This window comes from Taeniopygia guttata, chromosome 19 (assembly GCF_048771995.1).
Source record: "Taeniopygia guttata chromosome 19, bTaeGut7.mat, whole genome shotgun sequence".
In the NCBI taxonomy this organism is placed as follows: Eukaryota; Metazoa; Chordata; class Aves; order Passeriformes; family Estrildidae; genus Taeniopygia; species Taeniopygia guttata.
The window spans coordinates 560,008-581,279 of record NC_133044.1 but is presented as its reverse complement, the minus strand read 5'-3'; the positions used below and the strand labels follow the sequence as shown (position 1 = coordinate 581,279).

Genomic DNA, 21,272 nt, shown 5'->3' with positions numbered 1-21,272 from the left:
CTATGAATATCTCCTTTAAACGAGATTGTATCAGTTTTGCATCTTTCAGACAATGTATTTACAGCCAGAGGGTAAAACCCATTATAATGCCATGCTAATTGCATGGGTGTGTGGTAAAACTCTCTTGTTGTGAGAAATCCAACCAATACAAAACCTGGCTCCTGACAGTGCTTCTGCCACCACTGCTGGAGGGAAGCCCAGGTCACCACGCTGGCAGGACAGGGTGCACAGTGGGCTGTGACACTCAGCATGGGAGAAAAGGCTCGTATGAGATTAGAAAATTTGGCTCCTCAGACCAGGAGTCCGGTTATCTGCAGGGAGGCTCTGCTGGCTCTCTGCATCCACTGCTGGGGTGAGGCAGCTCTCGAGAAACAGTTCAGTGTTACCCAGGAGCCCTCGAAAAGAGATTAATCCCACCTCTCCCTGTCCTTATTCACTTGGCAGGGGCAGTGTGGCTGACTGAGATCCTCTCTGACACATGCCCAGGCTGCCCTTGTCCCGAACAAGCGTCTGTCTGTCCTGCCTGTGTCTGGGGCTGTTCCCTGCTCCGTGTCACCATGCCAGCACAGCTGTCCCGGGCCAGCCCGAGCTGCAGCAGCCCCTGCCAGGCCAGCAGCGCCTGGCTCGCGGCTTTGGGCTGCAAAACTGACTTTAGGCTACTGAGTTGGACAGAACCATTTAGCATGTGAGTAATTTAATTCCATTAGGAGCTGTGACAGAGCTTTAAAACACGTTTTGTGTGCGTTGGCGAGCGCCGGCGCGTCAGGAGCGGTGTGGGACAGGCTGCAGTCTGCGATGGGAGAACACACTGCTGTCAGCAGGCAAGGTCACTGCAGAGCCCAGAACGTCACCTTTGTCCTGTCTCCCTGCTGCTTGAATCTTTATCATGGTAAATTGCTAAAGCAGCTGCCTTGCGTAAAAACTCAGCCTGTGTGGATGCATTTCCTTCTTTTCCTTCAGTAAGACATCTGTTGTTAAATCCACGTGTATATATTGGTTTGTTTTCGTAAGTGTTTCACACTTCCCTCCTTATTTTCCTCAACTCTCCCCTCTGCTACCCAACAGTCCATTGAATGTCGTGGATCAGTTTTTGTCACATTTTGGTAGGGCTCAGTGCCTGGCAGTGACTTCACAGAGAACAGGGCCTGGTCTCATGGCCTGTTCCCGTGTGCAAATTTTATGTACTCAATCAAGCATTTCCCAGATAAGAGATTTGATAAGTGCACAGCCTCTCCCTGCCCTTCCACTTCAGTCCTGGGAATCTTGTGGGTTTGTGAGCTTTTCTAAGGGATTTTTAATATCATCCCATGCTCAAGGATATTTTGAAATATGCCAAGTTGTGATTGTTTGCAATACCATGTGCTGAAAAAGTGGCATATTGGGATCACATGCCCCTGAGTATGAGCTGTGCTGTTTGTTTTAAAATGGTACATCAAACATGCCTGGGTGAGCAGCTGAAATGCTTGTGGGACCAAGTCACTTAGATATTTCAGAGTAAGGCTTGCTGGAAAAGCCTGTGTGATTAAGAGTCAAGCAACTGAGGAAAAAAGTTCACTGACTAATAAGAAAAACTTGCAGAGTAATCCTATTAAATTCCCTCCCTTCTGGTAAGTCCTGATGTAAATTTATAGATATTCTCTATAAATGTGAAGAGAGGTTTGTTTCTGTGATAGAACAAACTCCACCAGCAGTTTCGCACACCACCCCAAGAGCATTCTTTCATTATCTTGCTCCTGTGTAACAATTGCACGGAACAGTCACAAACTTGTTTTTCTACCAGTTGAAACTACAGAACAATGTGTATGCCTTGACCTGGATTCAGGGAGAGAAAAAGTCACTGTTGGCATAGACTCCACCTTGAAAATTTGCCATCAGCATGGCAGAGGTTTGCTAAAGGCTTATAATGCGTAATTGAAACGGCTGAATGCCTGCAAGGATTCTTTGAGATAAGGATTGTCTTTGAAAACATTTTAACTAGAGGTCTGGACTGTGTCATTAATCTCTTCTGTAGTCCTATTACTTTTTAAAATTATATTATTTCGGGTGCGATTAGCTTGCAAAGTAAATAGAAGGTGCAGGTTTTGTAAAGTATCTTTTTTCTTTATGTGCTTTATGTCAGACTATTTTAAAAGCTTTTTACGTAGTTCTTAAATATAGCAAGCCATACATACATTATGTATAATCAGCAGAACCAAGGGGTTTCTGATGGCAGAAGAGTGGCCCTGCTGCACAGGGCACCCACTGCAGTTCCGGGGATGCATCCCATTCCTGTGCTGTCCCTCACCTGCTCTGGTTGTGATCTGCTCCCCAGAACGTCCTGCCCTGTGCCCCAGCTGTGTGCTGGCCCAGCTCCTGCTCTGTCTCTGCAGGGATGGGGGCTTGGGGTGGCTCCATTTGCAGTGTTCAGTGCTGGATCTCCCAGCTCAGGGTTGCTGCTCCAGTGTCACTCCTAAAGGCATGGTTAGAGCTGAACTATCTGCCTTGACACAAGATTTAATAACTTATTTTTTGCCCCATACCTATATATAAATTTTTGCTAAGTTATTTTTGGTTTGAATCTTGGTCTGTGATCTCTTTATCCCCAGCTGCAGTTGGTGCTTGGTAAGTGGACCCTTTGAGGCTTCAGTAGTGCTTTGTGATGGATGGCTCCTGCCTGCTGGGCCCTTTGCTGCGGGATTCACCCGTGCTGGAATGTCCTCACAAAGCAGGGCAGGGAATTCAAATGTGTTCTTCTGAGAGCAGCAGTAAGGAAAGCTGCCTTTCTAGCTGTTCCCTCAATTAGCTCCTAGGAGATTTTCCTGCTTTTCTAGTTTCTCCTGGGGATATGTGACCTGATAGCATGTTGCTATAAATAATTATTTTACTAGTATCAAAGTAGGTAGTGTACAGAAACACAAAGCAACATTTTCAGCATCTTTTTTTGGATGCTGTAAATACCAGGTTTTCAGACAGCCTGTTTCCTTTCTTCCTTTCTTGTTTCTGTTCTTTGGAATGCAGGCCTGACAGTTCTGATCTTCAGAACTTGGATTTTTAGTTTTGTGCTGCCCCTTGAAGTGAAATTGCTGGTGAGTAGTAGAGGGCTCCCAACCCACGTCAGGGAGGTGAGGGGCAGGCTGGCATTGCTGCTGCTGTGGGGGAAAGAGCAGAGGAATTGCTTTCCAGGTGGATACTGCAGGGGATCATCACTTGTTTGTAAAAGTGGGCTGTTCAAAAGAAAAAAGAAACTGGTCTTAAATGTGAATGCCACAGCAGCCCCACTGAACTCCTTCCTCTGTGAGAGACTAGGACAAAACTGTTCAGCCAAACCCATCCTTATGGTATGGAAGCATTTGGAAAAGCAGAGCAGCCAGGCCAGGCCTAGCGCAGCAGAGGTGAACTTTAACAGCTCTGCACGTGTTCAGCTCTTTCTGGTTTTTAAATGGGGCCCCACAGCTAGTCAAAGTCAGCATCAGCAGATCTGTGGTAGCTATCAAATAAGTCATAGTTTTGTTCTTTAATTAAAGACAGCCTTTTTATCAAGCCTTTCCCTCTGCCCAGCGTCTCAGTCCGTGGGAGGAGGCCGAGAACTCGCAGGACCCCGATGGTACTGGGAGGTACAGAGTGCCAGCAGCTTCCTCCAGTGAGGCTCAGCAGCAGCAGAATCCCAGAAATCAGGGAATCTGGGCTCAAAACGTTTGACTCTGCCTTCAGTCAGCAAGAAAAAGATGGGCATCTGTTAATATTTATAGGGGTAGTGGTTGAAAGGATTTTCAGGTGCTCAGCAACTGTTTTCCTATACATATAATCTCTCCTAAGATAATGTTTATTCTAAAATGTTTTCCTTTTAAAAATTTTAATAAATTAATTAGGAAGGGAGTTAGACAAAGTTCAGGCTCAATATCAATAGGAAAAAAAGTTATGCAGATTGTATTACTGTTCATGTGTAATTAACATTGATATGAGAACTTCAATTAAGGCAACTGGAAACTGCTTCATGGCTCTCCTCAGAGCCTTCATGGACTTACTCAGCGTCCCAAAATTTCATTTCCATCTGAACTGATTGTGGTGAAAGCTGACTGTTGATTTCTGTGTCTTATGCAGCCACTGTTTTGTAGAAGAACGACTGCAGAAAACAAGTGGATCCAAAGTCATCAGAAATCTGGTTTTGATACCTTTTTGCAGTGACCTCCACTTCAAATGTTCTAGTTCCATATTTTAAGATTTCCCGCTATTTGGGCAGTGGGAGATGAGTACGTCTGGTCTGATAAAATAATTTATCAAGTTTCAGACTTTGCCGGGAAATGTTTTGGATTACTATTCTAAAACTGAATTCTCTTATTCTAGTTTAATATTTTATTAGAAGTTGGGAATGACCATTTTAATCTAGAATTCAATTAAAAGGACACCTTTTGAGGTCATCTGGCAATTCTGTGTGGAAGTATGACACAATCTGAGGACTATACATTAGTGTAGGTTATAATTTTATTAACTTGATTTTTAGACTAATAAAATGGAAATGTTAGCAGTTTTTACATTTAATTTTCTTAGATAGGGACTATGTAAGTAGATGTTTTACAGTAAAAATCAGGTGTTTGTTTAAAATATGCATTCAAAACACCCTGTACGAAACATTTAAATAATTTCTGTGGAGTTTGCTTTGACAAGGAACTGGTTGTGGAGCTGGACATTGAGCAGGGACATCCCCACTGGGGATGGTGGGAGCTGCTTTGGAGGACTTGTTATCCCTGCTTCATCAGCTCCTGGGCATGGATGAGCCTGTGCTGGGCAGTTTATGAAATTGTAATATCTCAAAACCACCTAGAATTCCCCAGCTGAATCTGATATGCTGAGTAATTGCTTGTTACCGTGCACAGGATGGGATGTTCTCTGACTAACCAGAGTGGTGCCTTGCTGGCGTGGCAGCAATTGGGAAGCTGATTGCTGTAGGTACAGCCTGCATTTGCAAGCAGGAGATGAGAGAGCTGTACAGGCGCCTTGCTGCGTGCCCGTGTTGTTCAGCCTCTGCCTCTGCTGCATCCTGAGCCCCAGGTGTGCCTGATGGTGATGAACACCTTGTTTTGCAGGTGCCCCCAGGTGCCCCGTGCCCTCTGTGGAGCTGTGTGAGCTGGAGCTCTGCAGTTCTCCTGCCCTTTCTCATCACTTCAGGCAAGAGGCAAAAGTCCTGGAGAAAATCGGAAATATGTCATGGATTAAAAGACCTTTTCAGATTGTTTTTAGCTGTGTTTCTCACCATAGAAATAGTGTTATATCACCTTTCCCAAGTCCCCCCTTGCTCCTTGTTTAAAACACAGACGTGCAGGGCTGTTAGCAGGTGTCTGCCCGAGGTGTTGGGACTGACTTTGGACTGGTTGAATGGGTTTGAAATCAGATGTGGTACTTGGGAGTGAGGCAGATACCTGAACACTCCAGTCTAATTTTTTATTTAGATATTTAAAACATGGACCTGAGGCATAAGAAGCTGCCTTTCATGTCTGCTGTTGAGGAGTCACATGAGAGAGATGAGCCAGCATTTTTTTAAGGACAAATGTAGTTAACCAGGGTGCATAACTGGATGTGGATTCTTCTGTGGGTTCAACACTGCACTGAAATTGAAGTTGTTTTGGTCATCCCGGTAAAAATATGCATATACTCTATTCTGTAGTGATGTTTGAAAAACTCACCTTAAAAACTGGGATTGGGAATTGAGGCACCATAATCTCCTTGCTCTAGTTTTATGGTTCTCATTATAAAATTCTATTTTCAGAATCCAATTATTTTAAATTAAAATACTTGCCATGTGCGAAGCACCTTATAATTCCTGAGCTACTATACTTGCATTCCATAAGTTGTGTGGGAGAAAGAGCAGTATCACGCCTGTTTTACATTTGTGGAAACCTGGATACCACGTGCTGTTGCTTCTCCAGATGTGAAGTGATTTGGTGCTAGACCAATAAATAGTCTTATACTTGCCAGTGTTCTGTCAGAATGGGATTATTAGATCTGTTACCCTCTTTGGAGAGGAAGAAGTGAGCAATAGAGCTGATAAAATCCAATCTGGGTAACTGAGAGAGCGTTTTAGTGAGGTATTTTTGGGAGGTGAAGGAAGTGTTTATCCTGACATCCACTGCAGGTGTTGATGTCATGATGAGCTCAGTGTGTGGCACTGCTAGGCTGGGTGTGTGCTCCAGCCACAGAATTGTCACATCTGTGTGGCACAGGCTCTGCAGGACACTGCTCAGTGCCCTCACATTACTACTTTTTTCCCTAGAAATGGCTTCACTTTGTTTTGACTCACTGAGCTGAGAACGATATGAAACTTTAAAGTACTATTTTCTTCTTTAGAAAAACTGTCTAATGGGAATATGTGATGTTCTTTATCTTTTATTCTGTAGGTCAGTAACAGATCCACGAGATGGAAAGAGAGTTGCACTCAAAAAGATGCCCAACGTCTTCCAGAATTTGGTCTCTTGTAAAAGGGTCTTCCGGGAGTTGAAGATGTTGTGTTTTTTTAAGCATGACAATGTAAGTAAATTCAAAGTAATCTTGAAATCTTTGAGGAAACCTAACTGTAAAATGGAGGTCTCTGTAACAGAAGTATGTTTTGTTACAGAATATCTAAAATGCTTTAAAAGCTCTCTGATTTTACAGTGATCAGATTTTCTGGAAACTCAGATATTACTGTTACAAACACTATAAAAATGAAACTGTCATGAGTCTAAGAATACTCATAATTTTCCCTCCAAAGTGTTTGCAAACAGACAATCAGTACACTTGTGCCCAGCCTTATTTCAGGCTGTAGGTAAATGTCAGGCTGCACAGGGCTGTGCCAGCTGGACACTGTTCCTCCTGAGCTGTTCTGTACTCCTTGGTGCTGTCCCCTTTGTTGGTCCTCTCCCAAACCTGCTTTAGGTAAAATCAGTCAGCTTAAGTTAAAATGTTTGAACACTATTTGGGTTGTTTGTTTATCTGAACATCTGAAGTTTGCATCTGAAGTTTGGGTCCTCACCCAAATGTCATGAACCTTCCTAGGACAGTATCCAAATGACCACAACAAGGAGTATCTTTTTCTGTGAGAGGATGGGAATTCTCTGCTGCTGCTTTTCTACATTTTTGCTTTTTTCTACCTTTTTACCTTTTGCTTTTTCTACCACTGAGCTGCTTATGTAGAATGGGAACAACTTTGGGATTTGCAATTCCCATGCGGAAGCAGTGAATCACAAAACTCTGAAAGACTAAAGGCAGAACAAAGTGTAGTATCTTCTGCTTTTACATTTCTTTGTTGGAATTACTTCTTTCAAAGATTTTATGTTCATATGTATTGTAAAGAAAGCACTTTTTATTGGATAGATAAATTTGTGCTTTCAGACTACTACTCAAACAGCTGGAAAGAATTTCTTGAGCTAAAAAAGAGAGAGACACTGAATGTACAGAATATCTGACATGGTGGGTTATTAAATTTACATACCTGGTGAGACAGAACATTGGTCTGTCTGTGGGATAGAATAAAATGAAGCCATGTGAGAAATGTGCAGTATGTCTTTTTGAAAGGAAATTTGTTCTGGAATTGGCCTTGACCTTGTGTGGTGTTTCCTAGGTACTCTCTGCCCTCGACATCCTCCAACCTCCACACATCGACTATTTTGAAGAAATGTATCCTAAATATAAAAATAGAACATTTTAATTGAGGTAGGTGTGATTTTCATTATCTTAGAAGCTGCCAGCATTTGGTGTACTCTATGAAATGGAGCCGCAGAAGCCTCGAGCCTGCCTGTGGACAGTTTTATTTCCAGAAGTGAACCTGTAGCATCCCAAACTCTGAGGGGGTGTTGGGTGTGGGATGGTGCAGGACTGAGCTGAGCCTTTGGTTCTGCATGTGTGCAGGGACTGTGGGACTGACCAGCAGGTCCTGCTGCTGCTCACGGCGATTCCCCCAGAATATCTTTTTGAAAACTATATCCAGTAATTAATCTCCTCTCAGTTACTAGTACTTTAAAAGACTTTGTGGTGGTTTCGGAGAGTTCTGCCTTCACGGGCTTAGAAACCCTGAGTTACCAGAGAGGTTTCTGAGGACTGGCAGGGCTGTGGCTGTCCTTGGTCAGCTCTGTCCTGGTGCAGAGCACCCTGCCCAGAGCTGTGTCCCACCTAAGTTCTGTGTCACCGCTGCAGCAAGGTTCAGCTGCCTGGGGGGAACTGTATTCCAGCAGAGTTTGAGGGGAAAACTTCACACGAGTGTCATGTTTTGGTGTGCTTTTTCCCTTTTCTAACTCGGCTTGGGCTGTTTTCTAGTAGTGAAGTAGGGAGTTTCTGCTGTCTGAAATACTGAGAAGTGAATCCCTGGGCTGGGAGGGCTCTGACTCGTGGGAAGAGAAGTTCTTTGCCACTCTGTGGTTAGCTTGGGCAGGTTGGGTTTTGTTGCTGGTCGGCCTAAGCTTCTTTTTTGTATGACCCACTTTACAATTAATAGGTAGGAAAATGTCATTATTTTAGGCAACCTGAACTTTTGAAGTATGGTTTGATCTATTTATGTAATACCTTGGAGTGATTGGTGAGGAAAGTAGGTATAAACAACGTGGTGATTTTAACCAAAGTACAGCACAGCTTGCTGGTGGACAAACGCATTATTTAGTTGAAAATATTGCTGTACTGGGGCTTTTTCATATGAGTTTAGGCAAAGCTTTAAAATTCTGCCTTGATATTTCTTTCACGTGAAGAGCATATAAGTAGTCTTCAAAAACTGGATTTTGGTTATGTGCACTAGTTCAATGCCCTCATTTAGAACAAGTCATATGAGTTATAAATCAGATCTAGGTTAAGGATTACTTCTTCCGTGTAATTGTACAATCAAGAATATTTAAATGGGATAAGCTTATTTTTATGAGCTTAGCTACTGCCAAGTTTTGAATATAAAACCAAAATATTAGTTTCCTTCATGGCTAACTGACTTTAAGTCATTCTGAATTGTGTTCTATAGGGCTGTCTTTTTATATTTTTGTTAATTTCTTACTTCAATATTGGCAACAAAAGACTATTGCTCTGTGTAGTCTTCTTTGTCCTTTATTTTGAAATAATTACAATAAGTGCACTTAGGACCCTTAAATTCCTTAAAAGAATGAGTTAGTAAATGTTTTGATTTATATACCCATTTTTAATTGCCTGTGTTTCTGCTTACTGTAGTGTAAGGAGAACTTACTTGAGATTAGTTTGAAGAAGATCAGGTAAAGATGTTCCATATTTGGGAGGTGTAGATGTCAAAACTTCTTTTGTTGGTCCACTAGTAGAGGTCCCAAAGATATCATAGGGTTGTTCCATTTTACAGGAGGACATATTGAACAGTGATAAATGTGTAAAGGGCTGGAGTTGGTATTGAATGATTTCCTTTGTTCTTTCCAAAGAGTTATAGTGACCTTTTTGGGAAAGAAATATAATAAAAGAATGACTAAAAGGATATGAATGATGTGTTGCAAATGAGCTGGTAGAGTTCATTTCAATTATTCAGTGTTTCGTAGGTACCAGCAGGAATTGCAGAGTGTATTTTTTAAAGAGAACTAATTATAAAACCACCTTAACGTTTTAATGATAAATTAAAAGATTTCTAAGGAAAGCAGTGATGAATAAAGGAATTTTAATCTAGTGGGATTTTTGTTTTAGGATGAAAATACCTGGCAAACACTCAGATTAAGATATAATTTGAATTAATAATGAGGTTTTCTGTTGAAAATCTTTGTGGCCATCTTGAATCTTATAGTTATTGATGTTTTTGCCAGTATCACCTAGTGCAAAAATGAATGATTGATAGCTCCTTTTTCCAGTTACGAAGTCTTCCACAGTTGATTTTAATACTGACTTCAGCAACTGCAGATCCACGGATGTTCTCCTTCAAGAATCATCCAAAGTTTCTGTAGTAACTTTTTGAAAACTTTGCCCATTAAAGTGGATCTCAGAAGCTGCTGAAAAGTCACCACTTTTCAGGGGTGGTGTCTGGAAAAGGCTTGAGTAGCAGTAAAAGCAGCGGTGCGCAGTAAATGCACAGGGAGGTACAGAAGTGTGCTCTGGGGGATGCTGGGGGATCCCTGTGTCTGGAGGGTGGAGAGGAGCAGGTAAGAGCACTGAGGGTCACTGCCAGCCCTGCTGTGCCAGCAGCATGTGCTCACCCTGGGACGGGTTTTCCTCCTCTTCCATCACTGCGGCCACTTCTCTGGGCCAGCACCCAGACCAGCTGGGCAGGGCCTGCCAGGGTTACTCCTGAGCCACGGCACTGCGGTTTGAGGGATGCAGGGACCAAGCAAAGCACAGTCCAAGCCATGGTGAGAGTGCCACATCACCAAGGGCACTTCATCCCTTTCTAACGTTTATCTGCGGCTTTATAAAATTTACCAACTCAGCAGGTCCCAGCCAGCAGAGCAAGTCAAGCTCTTTTGTGCCGCGCATTTGCTTTGATAATTACTCTGAAGCAAATTGGTACATTTGTAGATCTAATTTTATACAGCTACTTAACTAATTACTGCTGTCAGGAGCAATTTCTCTCGGTAGCAGCGCTGGGTAGCGGCGTGTTCGGCGCCAGCGGCCGCCCCACGGCCAGGGCCCGGCGTGGCGCCGCAAAAAGCAAACTGCAGGTACCTGTGTGAGGAGGGGACCCAAACCCCCGGCTCCGGGGCCTTTGTTGTGCTCGGTGTGCCCAGCAGTGGCTGCTGCAGGCAGGGTCCCAGCAGGAGGGGTGGCAGCGGAACCTGCTGCCAGCCCGGCTCAATTATGCAGAGACAATAATCAGATGGCTGCTGCTGGGGTTAATGGCACCTCTGAGCCCTGTCAAGGGCTTGATTTAATGCGCCCCAGACCTGCAGTGGTGCAGGTGCCATTTCAGGCCCTCATTTAATTTAAGCTGCTTTAGTTGGCATGGCAACTAGTTGAGACATCTGGGAGACATTATGCTCGGGATTGAGATTTAGGAGGATTTGTGGCGTAGCAAAACAAAAATCTTATCATAATAAAGTGCAGAGTAATGCTTTTGGGTTTTTAAAAATAATTTGCATTAAATTGAATGTTAGGATTTGTTGCAGGTATTTGTTGCAAATTTTAAAAGTCTGGTATAAATATTTAAAAGGGTCTTTGCTAAAGGAAAAGAAAAATTAGAGGACTACAAATTATGGTGCTGCAGAGTTGGGCTTTTTCTTTATGAATTCTTTATGAATGCAATTTTACTATTTTTTTTTCCTCAGAAAGTTGGGAGATATTTAATATATAAAATGAGATTTTGTGTGGTGTTCTGTTGGCAGATGAACCCTTGGGCCAACGGGGATTTGGCTGGAGAGGGTTTGTAGAGCAACAGATGAAAGCAGAGCATTGACTGGGTAGAGATGAAAGAAAATGAGCATTCAATACCTGGCTGTATCAGTTAACATGGGCCAAATGTGTTTTACCTCCTTCAGCCACAAATGTGATAATACCAGAGACTTCTCTTTCAAATGTGACTGCTAAACTAAGCTTTTAAAGCAGTAATGTTTTTAATTAATGCCTGTAGTGCCCCCAGTATTTATTGCGATGATTTCTCTGTGTGCTGTTGTGGTCCCACAGCCGGGACGGTGTCAGGATTGTCTCTGTCCCGTGTGCAGCTTTCAGCCTATTTCCCTGCTTTTGTAACCCCCTGAGCACACACGGCCCCTCTGGGAGCCACCCCCCCTCAGTATCACTTGTAGTCTGCTTTTCAGTAACTTTGTGCAGCTACCTTAATGCAAACTCTCATGGACTAATCTGTTTTCTTTCACAAGCCATTTTTTATTTTCATTCCTGTAAGGATTTGACCTCTGAAGCAGATTTCTTCTCTTTAAGTCAATACTTCTGACCTGTAAGAGCTGAAGTAAGTAGGAGTTAGTGAACGGTTCAAGAGATTCTGTGCCTGTTCTACTTTTCCTTAACCACTGGACTGCAGATATGTTGTCACTGAGTTGATGCAGAGTGACCTCCATAAGATTATCGTCTCTCCTCAGCCACTCAGCTCGGATCATGTCAAAGTTTTTCTTTACCAGATTTTAAGAGGTAATTTTTCTTCCTCTAAATTTAATGAAGCGTTTTTTTTTTCTTTTTCTTAATGTTTATTCTCAAGACATTCTCATCTTGAATAAGCTGCCTGTAGGAACTTCTTTTAATTTCATATTTGAATACCAAGCATGAATTATTGTAGCTACAAGAGCATGGCACCCCTGCTGCCTTAAAGCATTCTCAGGGAAAGAAAAGTCATGCTTTTAGAATCAAGGAACAAAAAGGACACTTAGACTGAACCAGATGGGTAAATATGTGTAATTGTATCCCCTTAAGGCTCTGTTACTGAAAAACAGAGCAGTAAGAGTATCTAAAAATTGCATTGTGGGGATTAGCAGTGTATCCATGCCATAATCAGAGAGATGATGTTTTGCTTTTGATTTGTTGTTTGCTGGATTTTTGGGGGGAGGGGGATTTTTATAAAAAGACTGCTGAATTCCTTTTTCTGTGCATTTTATATACTCCAAAAATTTTTTCCTGTCATTAAGTGACTGAGTGTGCACTCGTGGCTGGGATTTACTCATACAAAAACTGAGGCACAGGCAAAGCCTTTGCTGATCAGGAGTTGCCAGACCTTCTGGGAAAATGTTGTCAGGCTTAAACTTCTTTCAAAAGGAAAAAAAATATTTTTCTTTAATATTTCAGGTCTGAAATATCTACATTCTGCTGGCATTTTACATCGAGACATTAAACCAGGGAACCTACTTGTGAACAGCAACTGTGTCCTTAAGGTGCTGCTTACATTTATTGAAAATGTTCGTGTGTGTCTGTTGTTAATTTTTAAACAAAAAACATTCAGTGTGAACACTTGGCTTGAAAGTCCATGTAGATGGAAAAAAAATCCTACAGACTTTTTAAAAAGTAGAAATGAAGCAAACATCTGCCTTTTCCCTTTTCTCCCTGCTGCTCCCCACATCCCTGAAAGCAAGAGAGAGACAATTCCTGAGTGTGACTTGGGTGGGCTGTCTGTGCCTGGGAGGGGCAGGGGGTTCTCGGTGTCCTTGTGCTCCTCAAGGGAAGTGACACCAAATGCCCAAGGCACTTCCATTAACCTTGGGTATATGGAATTTTGGAGGACTGAGGTGTGTTGTACAGCTGTGCCAAACACAAAAATTCAGTGTTCTTTACAGGGTTTTGCTAAGAATTCTAATTGGCAAAGTTTGGTGTCTTTTCTTAACCCTTCTGGTGCAAGACATTTTTAACAATTCTTCAACCCCAAATGAGTAGAGCTGAATCTTTAATATTTTGAGACACGTCATGAGCAAATGAAGTTTGTTTGAGTTGAAATACTCTGTACCCAGAGGTTGGGTTTTTTATAGTGCAAAGCTTTTTAATCTTTCAGACTATAAATATTGTAATGCCAATTCAAAATGTACTGTGATTTCAAATCAAATTGTAGGAAGTTTAAATGGCTGTGGAACAAAGCAACATCATTTCCTCCTGTCCCCTCTCCCCTGGCTTATGCAGCTACAGCAGATTATCTGATGTATTTAAATGCTGGTTGGGGATCCCCTGCCTCCCTCCCAGAAGGTTGCCTATTTGAAATGCAGAAGGTGTTTTGGTTATTTTAATTTTTTTATTTGCCTTCTCAATTTAGATTTGTGATTTTGGATTGGCCAGGGTGGAAGAGTTAGACGAATCCCGGCACATGACTCAGGAAGTTGTCACTCAGTATTACCGCGCTCCGGAGATCCTGATGGGCAGCCGGCACTACAGCAATGCCATCGACATCTGGTCTGTTGGCTGCATCTTTGCAGAGTTGCTTGGCAGAAGGATCTTGTTCCAGGCACAGAGTCCCATCCAGCAGGTATCCACCTCACCTCTCCCTGCCAGCGAGCCGCTGCCCCTGCTCCTGGGGGAGACAGGCAGGGCTGGAGCGTGTCCAGGGAGGGCAGCACAGCTGGGAAGGGGCTGGAGACCTGAGGGAGCTGGGAAGGGGCTCAGCCTGGAGAAAAGGGGGCTCAGAGGGGACCCTGTGGCTCTGCACAGCTCCTGCCAGGAGGGGACAGCTGGGGTCAGGCTCTGCTCCAGGGAACAGGGACAGGATGTTGTCTGTTGTAGCTGGGGAATGTGCTGCTCCAGTGGGAGCATCCCTGTGTCTGTGTCTGAGCTGTGTCCTGTGCTCTGTGCAGCTGGATCTGATCACAGACCTGCTGGGCACGCCGTCGCTGGAGGCGATGAGGACGGCTTGTGAAGGCGCCAAGGCACACATACTCAGGGGTCCTCATAAACAGGTACTGCCAGGGCTGCCTGCAGCCACCCAGCCCCACCAGGCAGGGCTGCCTCTGGGCAGGGCAAGGCTTTCACCTCCTGACTGAATGCCCATGGCCTGTTGGTTAAAAACTCCTGTCTGGATGTTTGGTCTCAGAGCGGTCTGTGCCTGGCAGTGGGGCTGAGTTGAGCACAGGTGCTTGTGGTGCTTGGGGCAGGGGTTGGTGTGCTGACTCCACTGCTCTGGAGACAAGGGGACTTCTCACTAGTCAGGGACATTTCTGGCTTCTGCCTTGGGGGGATTGTTGGACTTGATGACCCAGGTGACAGTCTCCCTTTCTGAGGCAGCAGTGTTTTGATACCTACTTTGAATGAAGATGTTAAATTTAAGTGTTAGTACTGGCAAGAGACATAAATTTAAATTGACAGTATAATTCAGAAAGCCCTGGGGGGCTGCTGCACTGCCAGGATCAGGAGTGTAAGAGGTGGAATTCGCCCACTGCCCAGAGCCAAGGGCAGAACCTCCAGCGCCCCAGAGGGTCCCTGCACACCTGAGCTCAGACCTGAGCTGCTCAGGAAGGCCCAACAAGAGACCAAAAGCTGAGATACAGCATTCAACACAACTGAAGTAAAAGTTAGCTTTGAAAAAGACTCCAAACCAAAGGAAAAAGGCAGGATTGAGTCATTGTGCTGACTGGGCAATAAAAAGGGCAAATGCAATGTAGTGTTAACAGACACAAAGAAATGCTTGTGCAGGCATCTCTAGTGCAGGGATAAGGCTCTGTGGCCCTCCAATAGAGTAATTTTTATGATTGCTAACAAATTTAACAAAATTATTGGTCTGTACTTGCTCCAGTAGTTAAGTTTGCATCATTATTTTCTGCATGTTGAAGCAATTTCTCACGTCTGCTCGCTACAATAGTAGTTACCATAGAAATGAGCATAGCATGTATATTCTGCTTTATTATTGACATGTGGGAGTTCTGCCTCTCTGTCACTTTGGATCCACTACATAAAGTTGTTGCTGTTCCATTTCATGACAGGATTTTTTAATTTGAGCGTTAATAACAGGAGGATTTCCTTCAGATTTTCTCTACCAGTTTTAAGTCAAAGTATATTTTTCTGCTGTCATGTGCTAGAAGAGTTGTGACTCCTGAACCCAGTGTCTTATGACCCACAGGATGGTGGGAATCCCAAAAAGCAAGTGAGATGGAATAAAATGTGAAATGGTATAAAAAGTTTCCACTACAGATTTAATGTCCTGTAGCCACAAAACTGTAAGAAATGCACTTTAAGAGTTGTGTATGTGTTGGGGAAAACAATGTTCATTCTCCCTGGAGTGCCATGGGAGTTGGTGTGCTCATTGCACCTTGGAGACAGGGGATATAGAGCATCCAGGTGATTAATTATATTTTTGTTTTCAACTTGAAGTACACTTCATGTTTGAGTGCAAATTCCTGGCTTTTCATATTCTGAAATGGAGCTTTTGCTGGTTGTAAATGGTTAAATGTTACTGGTTTCCTAATTAGACTAATAGGGAGAGAAGCCCAAGTTAGAAACAGGCGATTGCTTTGTCACACCAACTATTTTTACTCGCCGTAGGTGAGCGCAGTGGGAGAGAGGGGTGAGGCATTTTGCTGCTCTGTGTAAAAATAGATTAATGCGAGAAGTTTCTGATTAAACCCCCCTACCCCACTGTGTGCTGGCAAAATGGGTATTTACATACTCTGTAGACTTTGTCAGTTTGGTATTTAAAAGTTCAAGTGAATCGTGTCTCTGGCAGCCCCAGGGTGAGCGAGCTGTCCCTGTCCCTGCTGACCCCCTTCCCAAAGGAAAATGTGTGGAGTCCATCCGCTGCCTGTTGTGATCCCTTTGCTGTGGGAGAGCAAGCCAGGAGGAGGAAAGTGACCAAACACTGCGCCTTTATATTCCATAGGCTGCCCTGAGAAACCAAGGCTGGGAAGTGCTCAGTGCAGCACTTCAGGGTTAACTTTGACTGAAGTCACTGTGGAGGTGTAATTCTTATTTATACTGGGAAATTTACAGCAACCCTGACATCCAGTACAGTTCTTCTGTTGCTGTCAGTCAGCTGTGGATTGCCTGGGCAAGGAAAAGCAAAGTAATCCATAACCTGTGAGGGATTGAGATTGAAAAATGAACTACTGGAAATGATGGAGTTAATCAAACCCTGGAGCAGCTACAGCTGGGAGTGGTGTCTGTAGAGAAAAATACATAAAGAAAAGCAGGTTTTTCTAGGGATTACATCTGAACTAAGGGGAACAGTGATCAATTGGACCTTTATTACAGTTGCTGGGTTTTGTAATAGTGATTACTGTCATGCTGGAAAGTGTTAGGTGCCACTTGTCCCCTTTAACGAGGAGTTTGTCCTTGCTGACTGTGGAATAGCGCGGGCGGGAGCAGGGTTTTCCTGCTGATGGATCTGACAGGACACTCTGTGCTTCTCTTCCTCCCATTCCCCTTACAGCCATCCCTTCCTGTCCTATATACACTCTCCAGTCAAGCTACACATGAAGCAGTTCATCTCCTTTGCAGGATGCTGGTCTTTGATCCAGTAAGTAGGACTGAAAATCACCTCTAATACTTCTGGTTTGAACAGTTTTTGTTGTGTGGTGCTTAAATGAGTATTGTAAGTCAAGGACTGCTTTAGCTGGTTTCCTTCTACATGGTATTGCAGTACTTTTGGTCCATGAAAGAAGTAAAAATATTGTATAATTGCCGATGAGTTCCTCCTGGAATGGGGGTTTCAGGTTTCAAACAAGTGGTCCTGGGAAGGAAGCTCTGGCAGTGGGAAGGATGAGGCGTGCATGACTCATGCTCTTTTCCGAGCTGGGTGTAGGTAGCAGAACATCAGCTACTTCTATGCAGTTCTAATTAGGGACACGGGGGTGTTCCTGGTCTTGCAACACACAAAAAATTCCTCCTGCATCCCCAGTCACAGAACAGGATCATTTTTCCACTGAGCATCTGTTTTTCTAATAAAAATGTGCTGCTGTGGATTTTGGATTTTGTTTCTTGGGACATCGTAGAGAATTGTCACAGGAAAATATGATATTGGAATTGATAATCTTAATTATTGCATTCCCACAGAGCCCCCCCAATATTTCAAATGTAAAACAGCGTGACTGCAGTGCAAAGGAGGAGGCTGGGGGTTGATGAAGCATTTAGAAGCACTGCCTTTGGAGTGTATTTTTTTTAAACCTTAAGATTGCTTTGCTGAACAGAACCATAGAAATGTTGAACCATAACGTCCACATTAAAAAAAAAACTTTCTGACTCCCTCAACACTTAGAATGCTGTTTTTCCCAGCTTGTTTTGATTATTGCAGGAGTCATAATTGTAAGGTTATGTGGAGAAAAAAGCTGTTGAAAGGCATGTTCCTAAAAGCTGTGTGATCAGTGGTGGCTGCGGGAGGTCGCTGCCACCCAGGCTGGTTTGTGAGCCTCAGCTCCCCTCTAGTGGCAGCTCCTTTCACACACCAGCATGGGTTTGTTAAACGCTGAGGATTAATGGATGAGTAGTTCCAATGGCTGTGAACATACCCTCACTGCTGCTCTCTCCCTTTCCACGTGTTCCCAGTCCAAAAGGATATCTGCTAAGGATGCCTTAGCTCACCCCTACCTGGATGAGGGCCGCTTGCGGTACCACACCTGTATGTGCAAATGTTGTTTCTCCACTTCGACTGGCAGAGTTTATACCAGTGATTTTGAGCCCATCACTAATCCCAAATTCGATGACACTTTTGAGAAGAACCTCAGTTCTGTTCGGCAGGTTAAAGGTGAGCAGGAGTTAACCTTGTGTGTGCAGTTGTCCCCCTGCTCCACCCTGCAGCGGGGGGATGTGGGATGGAGTTGGGATTTGTGCTCTGGATCCACACAGTGACCCTGGAGCTGCTTTCTTTTAGGTATTTTTCCATAGTAGACCCTGGAAATAATTTCTTTTCACCAAAAGAACAGAATTGTAAGTGTTCTGAGATCCGGCAGTGGCACAAGCATGAGCTGACCTGCAGAAGTCTGTGGGTTTCAAACCTCAGCAGAGCCCATCCCTGGTGCCGTGTCCCTCATCCTTTTGCTGAAGGATGGTGCTGGGGGAAGGGGAAGTCATGTGTGGCCTTTGGGGCTGTCCACAGCTGTCCTGCAGCCTGGAGCTGAAGCTGAGCAGTCAGATTTAGAGAAGCTGGAGCTCTTTTACCCTCACTAAAATGTACTTTCCATAAGGGCAGTTCTGTTTCCCTCAAGTTGACATTGCATTTTACTGAACCCAGAAGTGTTAACGCTGTGTTGTTTTGTATTTTTCTCCTATGTACAGAAATAATTCATCAGTTCATTTTGGAACAGCAGAAAGGAAACAGAGTGCCTCTCTGCATCAACCCTCAGTCTGCTGCTTTTAAGAGCTTTATTAGGTAACTATGTAATCACATCTGATATTAATTCCCATTTATTAGTAGTACAGAATTCAAACATCCAGAGTGTTTTAGGTTTTCAGTTCCTGTGAGTAGGAAGGGCCCATAGATAAAACCCTTATGAACTATATTTATGGATTCTTCTCGAATTTTAGTAAAACGTGCAAAAGTTTCAAGTAATGTTTTTATGCAAAAGAACTGAAGTCAGGCTGGAACTGGAATTGGGAAGGTTGGCAAGTTGAGTTTTGGTTGTGGAGCTGCACGATGAAGGCGTTGGAAGGAGGGGCTGAGGGTGAAAATGCACAGATAGAGGAATATTTGCTGCGGGTGCTGGCGGCCGCTGTCGGGCTCGGTCGGGTTTGGGGTGTCGCTGTCCCGGTCGGGTTTGGGGTGTCGCTGTCCCGGTCAGGTTTGGGGTGTTTGGTCCTGGTCGGGTTTGGGGTGTCGCTGTCCCGGTCGGGTTTGGGGTGTCGCTGTCCCGGTCGGGTTTGGGGTGTTTGGTCCCGGTCGGGTTTGGGGTGTTTGGTCCCGGTCGGGTTTGGGGTGTCGCTGTCCCGGTCGGGTTTGGGGTGTCGCTGTCCCGGGGGTTTGCTCCCCTGAGCAGTGGGGCCGTGTCCCCGGGCCCTGCACTGAGCTGTCTGTCTGTCTGTCTGTCCTGCGCAGCTCCACGGTCGCCCAGCCCTCCGAGATGCCGCCGTCGCCGCTGGTGTGGGAGTGACCGGAGCGCCCCGTACTACTGAAGATGTAATGTAGCTTTCCACTGGAGTCTGGGATTTGCAATTCTGGAGGTTAATCATGCTCGTACTGTAATTTTACTAATGAAGTTTTAAATTAACAACCACTACTTGTACAATATGAATAATACTTAGAAATGTACTAGACTTTTAATCTTGTAAAGTGGTTGTGCTTTTAGAAGAAAATATTTTACCCAGAGTTGCACGTGTTTTATGAATTCTAGTGCAGCTGTGATGGCTCAGCTCAGAACAAACAGAATTGAACCAAATTCGGGGAGGTTTTTACTTTTTTTTTTTTCCTTTTTTTCCTTTTTTTTTTTTATTGAAGTGAGATTGTACAAACAGATAGACGTACATTTTGATATTGAGCCATTCCTGAAGATTTTGGGTTTTCTAAAACTAAGGAATACAGAAAACTTGACTGCGACCAATCATGAAGTCCCTTTGGGTGGCTGTGGCCATGGGAAGTGGCCACGTCCCCCGATGCCCAACCCTATAAATAGCTTCTCACTAGAGCTGTGATGGTGATGTGTGCTGTTCCAAAATCAAATGTTGTGAGTAGAGAGAATGAGTTTGTGACTAGGAGAGACTAAACTTCTGTTTCCTTACCCAGTATAAATATATATATATATTTAATCTATTTTTATTAGAAGTTTTTCTGCTCTTTCTTACATAAAACCCCCCAGCATGCATCTTCTATGTGTGTAAATAATTCCATTTATGGGCTAATTTCAGAGATCCCTGACATCATTGCTGTATAGAGAGAAACTAGCTTGCACATTTTAGGTCTGTGAAATTTTGTGAGAACTTTTTCCTGCACTGGACAGTTGAGAGAAAATAAAAAAAAAGAAAAGGACAAAAAAAAGCACATAGGGAATTCTGTTAATTGTGTTCGTGTCTTTAGACAGAGCTGTGGAAGTCTTGAAATGTCACAGTAGTAAATAACTTTTATTACTTTTTGGCTAATTCTTTTTCTGTTGGAACACTGAATTCTGTGCATATGTATATATGAACACAAATTGAAGGCCTCTACCTCCTGGAGTATACAACTTGGTTTGTTTACCTCCACATGATTTTTTTTTTTTTTTAAGTTTAGTGTGGAGACTTGAAACTTGAATGTCCCTTCCAACTTTTGTATTTAAAACAAGACTAGAAAATTGAAGACTGTTTTTCACCTGTACAAAGGAATACTAAAAGGTGGTCTTAAAATTTGAGCCTTGGTCTGGAGAGAAACCATGGTGTTTGTTATGGACAATTAACTGTTAAAGTTATTGTAAGTTATCTGTATTTAGCAGAGTATTTTCAACAAGAGTGATCTGAGCTGGAATTGGAGACTATTAGTAAGTTATGTTTGGAAGTTTTAACTTCAATGAAGTAATTATTTGCTGTGAAAGAGACAAACATTGAATAACTGAACAAAGATGGTGCAATATCTTTGTTTTTTATGAGGCTCCTGAGAATAAAACCAACTGAAGCATTTCAATTCACTTGAATGAGAAACGTGTTTAATTACCGAGCCCCAGAAGACACTGGTATGAAAGGTAAAATCTCAGAGGTTGGTCAGTTAATGTGGCACACTTGCTGGTCACTTTGTAAAATGTAGATTTGGAGTACAGTGGTGAAAACATTAAATGTGACATTTGAAAAGGCGGTGGTGGCGTCGTTCTGTCCTGCCTGCTTGCTGTCTGTGACGTTTCCCTTTCTCCTCTCGGGTGTATCGGGTCCCGCAGCCGGGGCTGGGGCCGGAGGTGACCCGAGGGAGATCCGGAGCCCCGAGCGGGCCGGGCAGCGCCCGAGCCCTGGAGCGGCCGGGCCGAGGTACCGGAGCACCGGGCACCGGAGCCGGGCCGGGCGGGCACGGCTGCCGGCACCGCCGGGGAAAGGGGGAAAGA

General features: G+C 43.8%; 1 protein-coding gene across 3 annotated transcripts in view; it reads left to right on the top strand.

Moving 5' to 3' along the window:
- The window catches only part of NLK (nemo like kinase), a 37,797-nt gene extending 16,767 nt beyond the window's left edge, over positions 1-21,030 (top strand). For all 3 annotated transcript variants that reach the window (XM_041720073.2, XM_072916724.1, XM_041720072.2), the window contains 10 exons: positions 6,372-6,501; positions 7,574-7,629; positions 11,906-12,012; positions 12,661-12,746; positions 13,613-13,822; positions 14,148-14,249; positions 16,712-16,798; positions 17,824-18,022; positions 18,553-18,646; positions 19,310-21,030. In XM_041720073.2, the coding sequence (XP_041576007.1) occupies positions 6,372-6,501; positions 7,574-7,629; positions 11,906-12,012; positions 12,661-12,746; positions 13,613-13,822; positions 14,148-14,249; positions 16,712-16,798; positions 17,824-18,022; positions 18,553-18,646; positions 19,310-19,364 (1,126 nt within the window). In that variant the 3' untranslated portion in view covers positions 19,365-21,030. The remainder of the gene's footprint in view (positions 1-6,371; positions 6,502-7,573; positions 7,630-11,905; positions 12,013-12,660; positions 12,747-13,612; positions 13,823-14,147; positions 14,250-16,711; positions 16,799-17,823; positions 18,023-18,552; positions 18,647-19,309) is intronic.
- Positions 21,031-21,272: the final 242 nt, after the last annotated feature.